Consider the following 17,572-nt stretch of genomic DNA (forward strand, 5'->3'; position numbering starts at 1 on the left):
CCCCCCGCTGCTGCACGGCTCGCTGCCCTGGCTGGACGGGAGCAAGGCGCTGAGCAGCCATCACAGCGCTTCCCCCTGGAACCTCAGCCCCTTTTCCAAGACCTCCATCCATCACAGCTCACCGGGACCCCTTTCCGTGTACCCACCCGCCTCTTCTTCCACTTTATCCGCCGGCCACTCCAGCCCTCACCTTTTCACCTTCCCGCCGACCCCTCCTAAAGATGTGTCCCCGGATCCGTCCATCTCTACCCCCGGCTCCACCGGCTCCACCCGGCAGGACGAGAAGGAATGCATCAAATACCAGGTGTCCCTGGCCGATACCATGAAGCTGGAGTCCTCTCACTCTCGGAGCAGCATGGCCTCTTTAGGAGGAGCCACCTCCTCCGCTCATCACCCCATCACTACCTACCCACCGTATGTCCCAGAATATGGCTCTGGACTTTTTCCCCCCAGTAGCCTCTTAGGAGGATCGCCAACCGGGTTTGGGTGTAAATCACGACCAAAAGCACGGTCAAGCACAGGTAGGGCTTTTGGCTTCTTCATCCCCGTTGCTCGGGAGAGGAAGCTGTGGGGGGAAAAGTGCGGGGAAAAGGGATGGGGCTGACCCCTCGCTCCTCTCTGCACGCAGAGAGATGCGCTCAAGCATCCGTGTGATGAGCAGCAGGGGATGAAGCCCTCGTGGGGGACACACACGACACTTCACCTTTCCCACAGGTTGCTCTGCTGGGTTTATAACCAAATTCCCCCTTGTCCAACCCGGGCTGGGGATAGAACCAGGCCCAGGAACCCAAACCACCCAGCCGGTGCCGCGGGGCTCCAGTCCCGGGGGCGACCCAGCCCCTCCAGCGCCCACGGTGCGCTCAGCGGCGGCGCCCGGGGAGGAAGCGAAACCGAGGGAACCGCAGCATTAGCGATCTCTCTGTATTTTAATAATGGTGCTAAATCCCGGCCAACTTCCCCCGCCCGCCCTCCGCCTCGCTCTTCCCAGGGCCTCTTCCCATGCGGCGCCCGGGGATGCGGAGAGGGTTTTCCCCGGGGCGGTGAGGAGAGTTCGCCCACGCAGCCCCCAGCCCCAGCCAGCCCCGTGCCAGGGGCTTTGGATCACCCACAATGAAAGTCCCCAAAGTGTCCCCCTGATCGCCTTTCTCGGGGGGAGCTGGAGGGTCCCTGCTCTCTGCGCACCCCGCGGAATGGGGTGCGAAGGGCTGCGCGGCTCCAGCTCCCGACGGCTGAACGCACCGGGCTTGGACGTTTGTGTGCACGGAGGGATGCGAGTGAGCCGAGGGGAGTGTGCTTGTGAGCAGAGGAAAGGGCGATTAGTCAAAACTCTTTTTTCCCCTTTTCTTTTTCTTTTTTTTTTTTTCTCTCTCTTTTTTTTTTTTTTTTTTTTTTTTTTTTTTTTCCCCGAGGAGGCTGCTGCAGGGTTGCCTGGCATGAATGAGATCAGTTTTCAGGGTTTTTCCAGGGTGACATTTACTCTGTCTGTCTGAGCAGGGACTGTCTCTATTTAGCTGATATGTTTGAGCTAATCCAATTATTTTCAGACTGCTGCACGCGACAGTTGCATTGTTTATCCAGCGCCAGGAACTTTAATAGAGTCCGGATGCGGTTAGAGTGACAAAAAAACCCAGACCTGTATGTTTTGTACATGAAAGCAGGAGAGAGAGAGAGATGGAGTGAAACAAAAGAGAGGGACAGAGACTCAAACAGCCCGGGAGACGCTGCCCCGTTTAACCGGAGGGGAACAAAACGACCTGGGTATTAACGGGAGCGGCTCCCCGCCTGGCCCCAGTACGGACCGGGTGCTATGTCCGGGGTAGGGACCGGTTTGTTCTCGCCCCGGGCGGTGCTGAGCATCCCCCGGCCGCCCCGGCGCCTGCCGAGCCGCAGCTCCCGCCGGGGCACCCACCGGCTGCGCGGTATTTTCAAACCGTCTCGGCCCCCCTCCACCCTCCCCTCTTGTTTTCCTTTTGCCACTTTCTGTTACTTTACCTTCTAGAAAGACATCTGCGGTTCGTGATAAACCAACCCCAGCAGCAACACCTATTTTTTTTTTCTTTCTCTCTCTCTTTTTTTTTTCCCTTTAAAAGTTGATCTTAGCAAGCTAGGAGCTCTCAGACGAAGAGGGTTAGAGCTGGAGAAAAAGGAGGGAGGGGGTGATTTTGCAGGATAAAAGAGGGAGAAACTGCTGCAAATGTACTTTGTTGTTGTTGTAGTTGTTGGGGGGGTGTGAGAGAAGAGGGGTTCAGTGCAAAGGCTCTGGAAAAACGGTTGCTGTTTGTGGTTAGGGCACGGATGCCTCTTGCTCGAAGGCAGCACGGGCTGGGGCAGCGGGGAGCCAGCTCTGTGCTGAGCTGGCTCTGCTCTGCCCAGCTGAGGTCTGCCACTGCTCTCAGGTGGGGCACGACTGATGTTAGGTACGAAAAAACTTCCTCCAGTAAACCAAAGATGCAACATAAAACCCCTCAACCCTCTGAAAGTAGCTGAGACGCAGGTCTGCACCCTCCCAGTTCCCTCCTCCAAGCTGGGAACTGGCGGGCTGGGGGAGATCCTCCCCTGCAATAGCTAGGGAGAGGATAAAGAGATGCCCAAAAGGAGAAGAAGGAGGGAAAGAACTTATGGGGGTTCAGGCAGGCTTGGGCTGTTTGCTGTCCCATAAAACCAGGATGGACCATCAGGCTGCAGATGTGGTGCGGAAACCAGGGGATTTTCTGAAAGTTTTGGGTGGTGGGAGCTTAATTTCAAATTAATCAATAGCGGATATTGTCGGAGTTGTTGTATATTGGCTGAAGCCGGGGAGATGTTTTGGTGGTTATCTGTGATTATTTTGGGGGTCCTTGATGTGGTTTGACCTGAGGCCAGAGGAAGAGCCCTCCAGGCTCACGAACACCCCTGGGAGCTGGAAGAGTGCTCCAGGAGTGACACTGGGGTCCTCATACACATCAGAAAGGGGGGCATGGACTTAAACTCTGTATCCTTTGGGTGTAGAGGGCTGGAGGCTTCTTGCAAAGCCTGCCAAGGTTTTTCTGGACTATATGACAACACGGGGTCCGCAGAGTTGTAGAAGCCCTTAATCCAAAGGTGAAGAGAAACTGTCAGCCCCCTCACTCCCCCAAAGGAGGGACCTGTGGGAGGAGTGAGAGCTTCTCCGGGAAGCCCCTTGAACCACCATGGCATTCGGGTTGTCGTTGTCACCTTTCCTCCTCCCTGCTGCTGGGACAGAGGCCTGATGCTGCCTGTGCAGTGCTGCTGGGGAGGGGAACAGGATCAGACCTCAGCAGACTCCTGTCAACCTGTGCCAGGGACATCATTCTGTCATGGCTTTGGACCCTTTGTTGGAAATCCTGAGCTTGGGGAGGCCTGCCAGGGTCTGGCATGGCTGGGGAGGTTGTGGGGTTTTTTTGGGGAGGGGGGGCTTTCTCCAGCCTCTTTTACCTCTGCTTTCCCTAAGTGAACTATGTGCTCTCTTGTTTCCAGAAGGCAGGGAGTGTGTAAATTGTGGGGCTACCTCAACCCCTCTGTGGAGAAGAGATGGCACTGGGCACTATTTGTGTAACGCCTGTGGACTCTATCACAAAATGAATGGGCAGAACCGGCCCCTAATCAAACCCAAGAGAAGACTGGTGAGTCTCCTGCTATTTTATTCTTTCTTCTTCTTCTTCTGCAACTTTTGCTTTCTATCTGCAGCTCGGCATGGACAGGGAACCTCAGCCAGCTCCCGCTGGTCCCACTGCATCAGAGGGCTGGGACAGAGGGATGTTTGGAGAGATGGTCCCAGCTGCTGAGGGCCTCAGTTTTCTGGTCCTCTTGCAAACTGCAAAACAGGTTTAAAAATCAAGATCCAGGGCTTCTTGCAAACCAGAACTGAGTTTTCAACTCCACACAGTGCTTCTGGATGGCAACCTGAGGACAGTGACACTTTCCAGGGCCTAAGGGCAGAATAATAATTTCCCAGTGACCAAAGAGATTATCAGGAATACAGGATTTCTCCAGGGATCTCCAAACTGCTCCCCTCCCCTTCTTAAGTGAGTCTCTATCCCCGTTGGCTGGTGGTATCATGGAGAAGGGACCCAAACTGTGTCCCAGGTGTCACCTTGGTCCTGCAAAGAGCTGGAGCCAACAGGTCCTGGTGCCACTGGTACCTGGGGTGGTCATTTGTGCCTGTGCCATCTGGGTCTCCAACAAGGACACAAGGCAGGGGATGGTGAGTGTGCAAAGCCAAGCATGTGCCCAGGCTACAGAAGTTGGAGGAAGATGAAATGTGTGGGTGAATGTTTGAAATAATAGTTACAAGACTGGTGACTGTTCTAAGCACAGGCAATATGTTACAGCATCCCCAGTGATCTGTTCATGCATTTCCCTGGAAGCCACAAAAAGGTCTGGAAGCTGTGGCGATGGCTAATAAATGTGTTGAAGTGTATTTGGCAAATAATCAGACAGACCACAAGGGGAAAAAATATATCAAGCGGGGAAAAAAAATTATGGTCCCTGCTTGGGAAGTTATTGAATGTTTTGAATTGAGGCACATTTGGTTTTGTCAGGATTAAAGATGTGGAAGGACTCCTGCGGGCTGCTCAAAATGTGAAGGAAAAGTGGCTCTTGCCTTTCTGTGGAATTTCCGAGCTGATGGATGGATCTGGCCAGTTTGGTGAGGCTTGTGCCTGGCATGGCCAGATCCTGCAGGCAGGACAGGGCTGGTTCACTTGTGTTCCCCTTGAAGGTGCTCACAGCTCTGTCCCACAGCTCTTAGTAGGGATCAGCTTCCTCACCTGTGAGACACCCATAAAATTGTATCACCTTTATTCCCTCTGGCTCCAGGAAGCATTTGCAGGGTACATTCCCAGGAAGGGCTACGCTGCAAGGGGCAGTGGTGACAGCTCTGTCTGGCCGTGTGAGTTTTGGGGAAGATGTGGGTTTGCTCCTCTACCCCGCCAAACTTCCTGCATGTGAAACCTCTCCGTGCCCTCCTATATGGGCTTTTCCTGTACAGGAAAATACTTGCCTCTCTCATCTTTCATAGCCTTGTTAGAAAAAAGGAAAAGCTTTCTAGGGAGGGAAGTACAGGCTGGAATTTTGATTTTTTTGGGCAGCTCTCTTGTTCTCTTCTCCTCCTCCCCTTGGTCCTTCTGTCTTAAACACAGAGCCCTCATTTTCTTTATTTTTTTTTCCCTCGTTCTCTCTTTATGTGTAAAGTTAACTTCCTAGGAAAAAGCTGCCGGATATCTGAGCCCTGGAGATAACTCCTAAACAACAGCTCTGCTTCCCCAGTCCAAACACACAGGAGCTTGAGCATATCCAAACAAGTGGAGGGGGAGGCAGAATAGGAAAGCGGCTGGAAAGAGGGGGAGAGCTTTCAAAAAGTGTCTGATGGAACCATGAAAGAATGTCCCGAGTCACCCTGAGCCCGGCACATGTAAAATGAACTATATAAATAAATACATAGTAAAAGGTCATTCTTGGGGGAAAAAAAAGAGGAAGAAAGAAAAGAAGTAAAGAGAGACCTTGTCTTGCATTATCATTCCAATCTTCGGGCATTTTAGTTAAAGTTACAAAAAGTTCCCCTTCTTTAAATGCAGCCTTTGCTAAACGTGAAATTTGATTTTTCTACTTTTTCCCCTCCCCCCAGCTCTGCCTGGGAAAAAGAAAAACATCCCTAATGCTGTTTGCACCTATATTTATTTCCTTTGCTAACCTCTGAAAAAAAAAAAGAATCAGAAGGCACCAAATCTGGGCCTGCATTTGCATTTTGTGTGCCTGGATGTGGATGTGTGTGTGGCTGTGGCTTGACTGGATCTCTCCTGCTGTGAAGGCAGGCGGACTGGGCAAGACCGTGGATGGAGGCTCAGGGTGGGGATCCAGCTCCTTCCCTCTGCCACAAGTTTCCTGCGTGACCTTGGGCTGGTTTCGTAGGCTCTGATCACAGCTGCACTGAAACTAATGATAGGATTCGATGGGTGGGAGAGAGGAGGCAAAGAGCTTCTTAGATGCTGAGAACCCAGCCCTAGCCTTATTAAAGTCAATGGGCGTCTTCGTGGGGGTGTCCTTTGGGTGACAGGGATGGAGTCCTGCCGGCTAAGGGGGCTCAGATAGCTTTCCTTCTTCTCGAGGGGGAAGGTGAAAGACCTGGAGATGTTGGCAGGGGGATCAAGAACAGGCAGGTGGTACCACACGATCACTGCCTAAAAAGTTTTCAGCCCTCTTGGAGGCCATTCCTGTCCCTGTCACAGCCAGTGGCAGCCCCATCACTGCTGAGATAAAACCTTCCTTTAGATTTTCTCCTATCCCCTGCCCATGCAGATGTAGAGCTCTCTGTTTCCATGTTGAGCCAAGCTGGTTTTGGAAGGATTATAGGCAATTTCTCAGCAGGTCCATGCACGTGCAATCTTATTTTAGGAAAATGATGCTTGGAGCTTTGTGGGTAAATCCAGACACTGAAAATACCCCTTAATTAAGCATCTTTATTAGTACTTGGTTCCTCCAACCTCCTCAATTTCACCTTCTCATCACTACTAGCGCTTCTGAAATTGTGCCCTCGCTCACTGGCAGCTGTGCCAGGGGCTCTGGTCCTATAGATTATATGGGGCAACTAATTAGTCATCCCATTACTGACATGGCCAGGCCCGAGATTAGCGTCAGTGGATGCCATTGCTGGGAGCTTTACAATAGCGTTGTTATTCATTGTTTCCTGCCTGCTGCCGGTGTCTCTGCTAGAAGTTGGTACAGCATAAAAGGTACAGCCTGGGACCGAAAGAGCTTAAAATATTCAGCTAATGATGCTGAATTTTTGTAAATGAAACACAGTAGTTGGAAATAGCTTTTGAGAAGATAGTAGATGTTGTGATTTATTTGCTTATTTAATGTCAGAGTTTGTTTGAAGGCAGCGAGGTGGTGACCAGGCGTGTCTTTTGAACGTGCTTGCTGTAAGAGAAATTACAGTGAGTGCTGTGTAGAAACCCCAAATATCTTCAAAGGGGATGTTTCCCCTGTGTGGGCTGAGTCAAATATCACTGGTTTTTAGAAATTTCCCTAGGCTTGATTTTTGGGTCTGATAAGGGCAAAGCTGCCACCAAGAGACTCAATCCAGGCTTGTGCCCCTCCGAGCCACGCGTGCTGACTGGCGGGAGTTGGGGGCAGAGAGCTGCAGACTCTTCTCCAGCTCTTAACGAGAACCTGGCTTTGCAAGCTGTTCTCTCCATGCTGCATTTGAAACACAGTCATTATTTCATTATCCTGGTGATTTTGAAAGGAACCAAATTTGGGCCCATGTGGTTAGGAGGTGCGCGGGCATCAGTTCAGGGCTCTGCTCTTCATGGTGGGATGCGTCATCTTCTCTGCTGGTCCTGGGATTTTTTCAAGTCCCATGTGCTGTCCCCAGGTCCTGCTTGTCATCAGCACAAAGTCAGCTAAAGGCCTCCTTGGGACTGACTTGGTTCACAGTGGTTTATGGTCAGGCAAAATGGAACTGTCCCTACAGGCAGCCTGAGAGAGCCACTTGCTGTATGATCAGCCACTCTGTGATGCTTCCTAGTGCTCATGGGCATTGTCTTATTTATTTTTTAGACAGTTCTTTTTGTTTAATTAAAAGAAAAAAAAAATCCTCCTCTATCTAAAGCAAAACCAACCCGTCCTCTCTCCACCTACGCCGCATTCAATTATGATTAAAATTGCAACATGACCTAACAAGAGTTGGTATTAACGCTAAAGCTGTGCCAGTGTCCATGTTTGCATTTTGGGTTTGTTGTACAGTATCCAAAGATGTGGTATTTTCCTTTTTTTTTTTTGAATGCTGGATGTGCTACAGTGTGCGGCTGTGTGGGGTGAGGGGTAAATTTGAAACAGTAAGAGCACAAAAGAGAGCATTAGAGGCTCAGTTCTGCAAGGTGCCAAGCATTGCTATGATCTGGCAAATCGCTTAAGCACATGTTTTAACTTTAAGCACATGAGCAGTCCCATTGAAAGCAATGCACTGGGATGAAATCAGAGCTCTGGGACTGTGTCATATTGATGAAGAAGAGATAGGATGGGGATCTAAAGGTCTTTTTTTTTTTTTTAGGAGCTGTAGGCACTTGCACACACGCAAACACGCATACGCGCTCACACAGCGGTCGGAAAACTGTTCCTCCTTCAGTGGCAGAAGGACAATTTGCTTGCTAAAGTTACAGTTTTTAAATGATAAGTACGAATTTATGCATGTGAAAGAAGGGTAACTTTACTAAATTTGACTTTGCTAAGTCATTATCACAGCTAACAAAAAAAGCTTCTGTATTCACTTTGACACGTAGATTTTTTTTCTTGTTCCTACCCCTTTATGAAATAGTAAATTCTTCTTTCAGGCTTGTTACCAATCCTTAAATAAACATGAAGGTTTGGGCTGAGAAAAGGGTGTAATTAAAAAGTTGGGATTCTTGCTCTTTGCCACAGTGTTATTTCCGATCTGGAGCCTGTCTCCTTTGAAGCTGAGCTGAATTTACAGGACCGGGCTGTGCTTGCGGTCGGGCCCGGCGAGCAGCTGCCCACCCGGGTCTCACCTGGCGCTCGCCGGAGCCGGAGTGACTCATGTCCTTGACTCCAGCAATTGTCGGTTCAGGCCCTGACTGCAGAATTAGACCCCTGGGGGGTCTGGGAGAATTAAGATGGAAAGACATGTTGGCATTTAAATAACATTTTCCCCTCTGGAATGGGCTGTGCCAGCACTGCTAATTTTGATGAGTTCTATCAGAGGTTTAGCACTCACTTTTAGGATGCCCTTTGGCACCTGATTCAGTTTGCATATAATTTGGGATTAAAGTACCTTGGGGATTTTTTTCACAATTATTATTTGTTCTCACAAGTCAGTTTCTGGAGGCCTCTGCTGATGTGCATCAGTCTTGCAGGGTTGATGTTTTCTTTCTCAGAAATTTTGCTGATTGAATTTTTTTTTTTTTTTTTTTTTTTTTTTTTCTTAACACGGGTGTTTTTCTCTTCCTCTCCTTCTCTTTCCCTCCTTCCCACAGTCTGCAGCCAGGAGGGCGGGCACATCCTGTGCAAACTGTCAGACCACCACTACCACCCTGTGGAGGAGAAATGCCAACGGTGATCCTGTCTGTAATGCCTGTGGGCTCTACTACAAGCTGCACAATGTAAGTGTGACTGTAATACTCAATAATGGGGCCTCAACTTTGGTGCTCAATGATCCAAACTCTTCCTTGACTTGAGGATTTCCAGTCTTGGGTGGTGCTGGACCTCTGTTATCCCTTTGGGGACCTTGGGGGTTTGGAGCGATGAGTTGTCAGCCTTTCAAATGTAGCCTATCCAACTCAGGGAGGTATAAAACAAGGTTGTCCATGGGTAATCTTAGAGCTTTTCCATGCCTCAGCCAAGAAAGGATGGGTGGATCAACACAGAGAGACATTATCTGCTGCTGATTGGGCTCAGAGTGTTGGAAAAGACAACACACCGTCCGGCAAGCTGATACCCCTCCTATGCGTAGCTTGCTTCCTCCAGCAAATACAAACTCTGGAAAAAAAGAAATAGCATGCCAGAAACTATTTAAATCATTCTTGGGTTTGTGGCTGCCTTTGTCCTGTCCCCAAAGATGATTTATTTAGGTCTTGTGTTTGCCCTGGTTGACGCAAGTGAGTCCCAAACCAAAAAAGGACTTGATTTAGTTAGCAGGGGACAGAGTATGCTCAACCTGTGATGTGAATTTTAAAGTATCTGTCATGGAAGGGAAGGAGAAACGAAATGAAATGGCTGGCAGATTTAATCTAATATCTCCATGCAAAGCCAGCTTGCAGGAACCAGTGATATGTGCCCCAGGGAAAGATCTAAAGGGATCTGAAAAGTCTTCTGCTGAATAATACTGCTAATAAAGGAGACTTAAAGCTACTCCTGTTACTCTCATTCCACATGTGGCATTAGAATAATTATTATGTCAGAAGAAGGAAAAGACTTGCAATTTCTCTGCTTTGATATATTTTTTTTTCCTGTAGTGGTTGATTGCTTTGTGTTTGGTTTGGAAATCTGGGGCTATGTTTTGCCCTTATGTCCACTCATGCAAACACATCAAAGACGTATCGTGTTTCACGGGGCATCCAACCCTTGTGGTATCTCAGTCCCTTCCATTTGTTATTTCAAGCTGTTTGGTTTCTTAGGATGAGTAAACAAGTTTGGATTAAGTAGAAAAAAACCCCAACAAACAACCAGGCTAATTTTTCACCTGTTTCATGGGAGGCATCTCTCTTGGAAAAAAGGAAAATGTGTTTACCCTTTAGTAGGCAGGTATCTCAGCATGCTTTGAGTCTCATGTAGCAAGCAAAGATTGTCATCAAACTCTGTGTGATCACTGCAAACAAACAGGTTGGACCCAGAGTGAAAACTCTGAGAATATCACAAAAAATATTGTTTGTTATTTCCTTAGTAAGAAGGGATCAAGGTCAGACAGCTTCATTGAGGGGGGGATCTGTGCTTGTGCTCTGCTTCCATTTTGGCCTTGTAACCACCAGTGGTAGGACTTAAATTGTGTAGTTTGGGAAACCTCTAAGGAGCTGCTCCTCCTGTAGCCAGCAAAGCTCTTTGAAGAAAACAGGCTCGTCTCAGTTGATGGTGGATGCCTGTGTTTCAATGGGATGACCTGTACCCTTAAAGACAGTGTAATTCCTCCCCACGACTGCAAAAGATAGCAGGATGATGAGTTACAATTTGTCTACTTCCACTGTATGTATCTGACTGGAGGAATCTCCTCCTGAAATGTCTAGAATGGTGTCTGGGTGCTGAGGTTCTCCAGAAATGTGCCTGCAAGACCTCATCCTTTTCTTTTTTGCACTAACACTGCAAACCTACTTGGCCTGAATTGACCTCTAGATCCATTGTTTAGGGAAATGCCGATCCAGCTGTGAAATTTGTGACATGGGGCAGGCCTTGAGCACATTGGAACCATTTTTATATTCATTAAAAACACCAACAGCTGCTTAAAAGCTCAGCACAGCTACTTACCAAAGTCAAGTAATATCTTGCCTTATGAGCAGCGCCATTAATGGTTCCGGCTTAAATGAAACCTCCAGAGGACTGAGATCCTCTGTGTAGCAATATAACCAGGCAAGGAGACTAAAATCCAGATATAAGTGGGTAGAACCTTTTTTTTTTTAATTTTCTTAAAGCATTTAGTTATGACTGTGGTGAGAAGTGTGGTCCTGCTCCCTGTGTGTATATTATCTCCTGATTACCATCAGGAGAGGGGTCAGAAATAGAGAGGCTGATTGTAGCATGTCCCTCCCAAACAGCTGTCAGCATAGATGTTGTGCCAGTACCAGTGGAAGGTCTTTGGGTGCTCGGAAGACGACTTAACTCTGTTTCAGTCTAAGCTGTCAGCTTTTTTTCCATTCCCCCTTCCCATTTTTTCTTTTCTTTGGGTTTAATGAAATTTTCTGGGACCTTAACATCATTAGGATATTTTAATGGATTGATCTGCAGTTGAAACTTACCCAGATTTTTTTATGTCCACACCGGGAACGATTGCAGTGAAAAGGCTAATTTTTTTCATGGTGTTAATTTTTTCATGGAGCTATATCAGTTTGTTTTACTGTTGATTCCCACAGCTTAAGCAAACCCATTTGTCAGTAGGATATAAGCAATAATCATAATAGTCTTGGGGTGCATTTAGTGAAGCTGTTGGCATTCCTCCCACTGACTTCAACAACAGCCGGCTCCATTAACACCAGTATTAACAATGACTAATATTTCACATTGATACGGTGCCTTTCATCCCGTGGCATCCCAGAGTGCTTTCTAAGATACAGCCAGCCTGGAAGATTAACCCAACATTGTAATGACTATGTCTGAAGGATAAATCCGCTTCAGTGACAGGACCTTATTGAGGTCAATGGCAAAATCCCATTGTCTTCAGTCAGAGCAAGATCAGACCTATAATGGTTAAGACTATCCCCTGGATTTGATCTGTTGAATATGAGGTTCTCATCCTTGTTATTTTAGTCCTTAGAAGTGGGATGAGCCTTCTCACACTTCAGGGATGGGTGGGAGTGTACCTGGTTGGAGGTGCAGAGCAGGCTGGCCTATGCCCACAGAAGTGAGTGATTTGCCATTATTTTTGGTAAAATTCACCAGAAAAGGCCCCTTTCACAATACCCTAATGCAGAGCTATGTGTCCCGAGAGCAGAGCAGTCAGTATTTTGTATATGATAAAACAAAGAGCATAATTCCTGCCCATAATTAATTGGCTCCATCTGAAATTAATGAATTTCATATACATGCATTGGGCTGGTTTAATTTTAATTTAGCATGTGTTTGTCATTTTTATCAGAATGAATTTTCACGGAGAGGGTCTTCCCTCCGGGTCTTTAATTCCTCTACCCCAGAAACAGAGATGGGTTTGTAGCTTTGATGTTTTGGGGACCACTTTAACCCTGCTGTGACTGGTCTTTGAAGTCACTGGAAAAATTTTCCAGCTTGCTGCTTTGTCTGTGCTGGTTCCTGACATTTATCTGACATTTATCTGAGTCCTTATCTGTTTGGCTCTCGGGTTAGTAACCTGCTTGAAGTGTGAGGCCATGATGTGACCAGCCAACAGCTTGGATGGCAGCTCTGACCCCAGCTGTGGGGCTGGCCATGGCTTTGTCACCATCCTGATGCAGAGCTGGTGTTCCTATCCTTGAGTTTCACATCAAATCATGGCCTGGGCCAACCTGTTCTTAGTGATTGAGTGAAACAGGAGAGATGTTGCTTTGGGGAAGTGTTCACTATCCTCTGGGACACGACCCCAGGCAAGGGTCAGGACCCTGTGCTTGTTCCAAGACCCAGCACAGCCCCAATCCCACCACCAGGCTTATATCACTTTGCCACAACCAGCTCCCGAGCTTGCACCTTTGCTGCTTCAGCTGGAAATTGGGTCTGGCTTCTCCTGAGCCTTTGTGTCATGATACAGATCCTCATTTGAAGCTGGTGTGGCTGGGGCTGTGTATGCCTCCCCAAATCTGAGCTGGATTCATCAGGGATTGACACCTCCTGGTCTCCTCTAACATCGCTGCCTGGTGGAGCTCACTTGGGACTTCTTCCTGGCTTTGAACCTGGGCAATACGTCCCTGTAAAAAACTTAAAACAGGCCAGGCAAAGCTTTCCCATCCCAGTCGTTGATCTGGAGCAGAGGGCCATCCTTGTGTGTGCATCCTCATTAGCTCAGTGAGGACAGAAAGCCAGGGAGACAGGTTATGTTGTGTTTGGAGCCCAGGACATTTTTAATTTTGCTTGTTGCTGCTGTTGTTGTGCTGCTCATGGGAAGATTCTTCCTTCCTACCTTAAGCTGCTGGCAAGCAGGCCTGCTCCCTCCAGCTCCCTTTATCCAGAGGCAGAGAAATCAACCTTTTATTCACCCATTTTCAGGTGAGGTGAAGGCTCCTGTGACTGCTGGTAAAAAGAACCTGGGGTCACAAATCCAGACTGGGATGACAAATTTTGGGATGCCTAAACCAGAGATGAGCCTGGTCCTTCCTCTCCCCATAGTTCCATCTTTGCATGTAACAGGGAACTATTTTATCCCAGCCTCCCCAGAGAGAGAAATCCAGGAATGATTCCCATGCTGTGGGGAAAGGGCCCAGGAAGGAGCTGAGGAGCAGCAAGTGAAACTTTGCTGCGATCTGGAAGAAGGGAATGCTTTGTTCCTTGTGCTGATTTAAGGCTTTATGGACAAAGACCTGCTCAGGACCCTTGCAGGGACATCTTTTCATTGTCCTTCACAGTAGATCCTGGTAGACAGTGGATCCATTTTTTCTCCATTTTCTCCCTTTTCCAGAATGTCCATCAGCACCATCATGTGCTCACATTTATTACAAAAAGTGGTTCAGCCTCAGGGTGATTTGCTGCCTTCTGCTATAGGTGAAATCCTGCAGAGGAGCCAGAGCAAGACCCATGTAGACACCCAGCTCCAGATTTTTAAGGTTGTTTATGGACATTGGATGCATAAATCTCTTCCTGAGTGTGGTTTGCAGGGGTTTCATGTCATCTGTGCTAGTGTATGTTGTGATGCTGGCTCTCTATGCAGTATTGAATCACAAAATCATGGAATATCCTGAGTTGGAAGAGACCCGCTAGAATCATCAAAGTCCAACTCCAGGCCCTGTACAGGACAGCCTCAAGTAATAAGAGTAATACGAGTTTCTTACAGGAGGTCCGACAGATCTTTTGCTACCATTTCCTAACCCTGATCATCAGAATGGATGATCATTTCTGCTGTGTAGTTTCCGGGGGAGAATTTAATGTTCAGTTTTCCTACAGATACTTTTGCATGGATGTAGAAAATGATTTGCTGGGCAGCACAGATACCTGTTTCAGGCCCCCCCCCCCCCCCAAAAAAAAAAAACCAAACCCAAAACAACTGGGAGGCTTTAGAAATAAAATCAGATTCGCTAAAGTAAACCAGAAAGGATGATCAGAGCAAAATCTTTAGAAAGAGGAAAAATAAAACAAATGCCTGTCCCTCTTGTGAAGAGTTGCCCAGCTCCCTAATGTAGCTGTGAAAGCTTGAGACTCCTCATAGCACTGAAATGCCAGCAGTTCTTGCTGCTAATGGTTTTAGATCAGACAGGAAGCCTCAGGGTGAGACGGTGTCTGTGGGGAATATTTCCAGGAGGTAATGATTGGTTTCATACCTAAACATGGTACAATTACCTAATGTGCAGATAGTTGAAATTTTTCAGCTGCTGTGAATTATTCGGGTATGTTTTGCTCCTGTGTGGCTCTGCCAGCAATTTTCTGTCGTCTTGTCTTCAGAAATCTCAACTGAACTTGGGATTTCCTGGAGGGATCTGAATTTTGGGATGGAAATGGAGAGGCTGGGTAGCCATGGCACACAGGGGAGGAGGGGGGGTATGACCAGCTGGTCCTGCTGGGCTGAGGCATGGGGTACATGGATCCCATGGTGCTTTGGGGAGAAGGGATGGAAGCACAAAAAAATAATTGATTTTTGTTTAGATTAACAGACCCCTGACTATGAAGAAAGAAGGAATTCAGACCAGAAACCGAAAAATGTCTAGCAAATCCAAAAAGTGCAAAAAGGTCCATGACAACCTTGAAGACTTTCCCAAGAGCAGCTCCTTTAACCCCGCCGCCCTCTCCAGACACATGTCCTCCATCAGCCACATTTCACCTTTCAGTCACTCCAGCCACATGCTGACCACACCGACACCGATGCATCCTCCATCCAGCCTCTCCTTCGGACCTCACCACCCTTCCAGTATGGTCACTGCCATGGGTTAGCAAGAGACTCCCCTGCTGAATGCTTACAGTCTCAAAGTGAGATTTACTTTATATACTACTTGCATTTTTGCAGGCGTGTGGTTATGGGTCTGACGTCCCAAAACAAATGGGAGGGGGGAAAAAAAAAGAATTTAAAAAATTAAAAAAAAAAAAAAAAGTTATTTGAAGGTGTAAGAGAGAGAGAGAGAAAAAAAATTTAAAAAAGCAGAAAAAAACTACAAAAAGCACAAAAAAGGAAAAAAAAAAGAAAAAAAGAGAAAATAGTAAAAAAAAAGTTTTAAAAAAGTGATGTTTGCCACTTTTTAAAGGAACTCACTATGGCGTCTATGTATTCTTATCCACTGAATCTGGATACCATTTGTGAATAAGCCATTCAGAACTTGCATTCCCTATTGGACAGGATCTCTAGTGCTGTGAGAAAATAAAATAAAATAAAATAAAAAACGCTGAACATTGCATATAACTTATATTGTAAGAAATACTGTACATTTGAGGAAGACTTTATTGCATCTGAGGAGCTGTAAAGAAAAAGGCATGAAGGACTCTGAGAGAATTTTTTTTAAAGGAAAAGAAAAAAAAAAAAAGAAGATGGGACGACAATTTAAAACCAGAAAAACAAACAATGCAGACCAAGAGGAAACGCGGTCTTACGAACAAATGGACCAACTGCCAGTCATGTCTTCTCCTTTTATTTTATTTTTATTTTGGTTTTTTTTCGGTTGGTTTTTTTTCCAGTTTCTTTTTTTTTGTTTCCGGGGAGGGGGAGGGGGCTGGCTAGAACGGTTTTGATGATGCATTAACTAACTAACTAACTAAATAACTAAATAAATAAAACCTGTAGGGAGATCATTCATTTTGGGCCATGGGCCTTTTACATAGGAAGTACCAATGGTGTCAGGCAATCAGTGTTAACATGCGGACATTGCCAACAAGGGGGTTTCAGATAGCCATTCTCCAGGTCTATATGCATTGTGAACAAGTTCCTGTAATTGTTGTTTGTATGTATAATTCAACGCACCAAAATAAGAAAGATGTAGATTTATTTCATCCTATTATACAGACTGAATGGTTGTACAAATTTATTTACTGCTAGTGATAAGACCTGCTTTTTTTTTTTTTTTTTGTTTTTGTTTTCATATTTTTTCCTCCTTTGTTTTTTTTTTTTTTTTGAGAATAAACTAGATTAAATTCTGTTGACTTAGCAGTGTTTTGTGCTTGGGGGTGGGAAAAGGAGTATTTTTCTTTTTTATTAATTTTTCTTAACATTTGCTTGGATGGTATTTATTGCATAGTTACCACGGGTACGGGAATGTCTGTCTCTGCGCTCATGCTGACAGCCGAAGCAATGTTTGCAGTGGCTTGATAAAAAAAAGATAAATCACAGAACAAAGGAAAAAAACCCTCAAAAATAAATGGACTGCATGTTAGTGTAACCCCACTGTCCGCTGTGTGCTCCCTGTCCCTCGAATTGCAGCCCAGCTGCTGCTCCTATGTGATTTCGGGCTCCCATGTGGGATGGGTCCCTTTGGGTCTCAGGCAACATGGACAAACTGGTGTTGAGGACAATTCAGGACTGGGATAAGTGCAAAGGTACAGCAGGGTCCTTATGATCCTGGCATCTTTTTGAAAAAAAGGAAAGGTTTTGGACAGGAGCTAGAAAAGCACATTCTGCTCTGTCTCATTGGGTACTCAGTGGTAGATCAAACAATTTAACGAGTAAAATCTGGTTTACAGAAAGGGCTGAGAACTGTTGTTCTTGGGCAAACACCTTGTGAGTTGAGATCTTTGTGTGAAATCAGGATGGACTAGGTCTGTCCTTGTGCTTGGAGGAATGGGCAGAATCCATTCTGAAAGGCTGGATTTGATGATAGAGGAAAATTCACAGAAATTCAAAGGCCTTTAGCAAGTCCCATCCTGCAAGAGCTCTCTTTGAAATAGTGCAATTTTAATTAATATTAATATTGATAACAACAAAGTTTGGCTCTTATAATTTGATTTCTGGTGGTTTAATCCTTAAGAATCCATAATTTTTTTTAGTTTTCAGAGTTTACTCATCCAACTTCTTTATACTATCATAAGGGTTGGGAATTCACCTTCCAAATGAAGAGTTAAACTTCTTATCAAACCACTCCATTTGCTGGAGATTTAAGCACGGTGTGATAAGACAGAGGTTGCCAAGGCTGTGAGAAAATACTTAAAAAATCCCAAACAAAAATACAACCCCCAAATGTAAAAACCTCAACAGACGTGACCTGCAAATTATTTTTACTTTTTTTTAATGCTGAGTGAAATATTTCACCCAGAAATAAGTGTACTCCTGCTTTTC

At 46.3% G+C, this 17,572-nt stretch overlaps 1 protein-coding gene across 1 annotated transcript; it reads left to right on the forward strand.

The window, feature by feature from the left end:
• Window position 1: 1 nt before the first annotated feature.
• GATA3 (GATA binding protein 3) lies at window positions 2-16,443 on the forward strand (the record flags this gene model as incomplete). The annotated part of the gene is made up of 4 exons (XM_042051412.1): window positions 2-521; window positions 3,478-3,623; window positions 8,994-9,119; window positions 14,962-16,443. Coding segments are annotated over 4 exons (1,077 nt in total), but the record flags the coding sequence as incomplete, so codon positions are not given.
• Window positions 16,444-17,572: the final 1,129 nt, after the last annotated feature.

The sequence above is a fragment of the Corvus kubaryi genome, unplaced genomic scaffold (assembly GCF_017639235.1).
Source record: "Corvus kubaryi isolate FWS band 111438036 unplaced genomic scaffold, C.kubaryi_AGA036_p1.0 135, whole genome shotgun sequence".
In the NCBI taxonomy this organism is placed as follows: domain Eukaryota; kingdom Metazoa; phylum Chordata; class Aves; order Passeriformes; family Corvidae; genus Corvus; species Corvus kubaryi.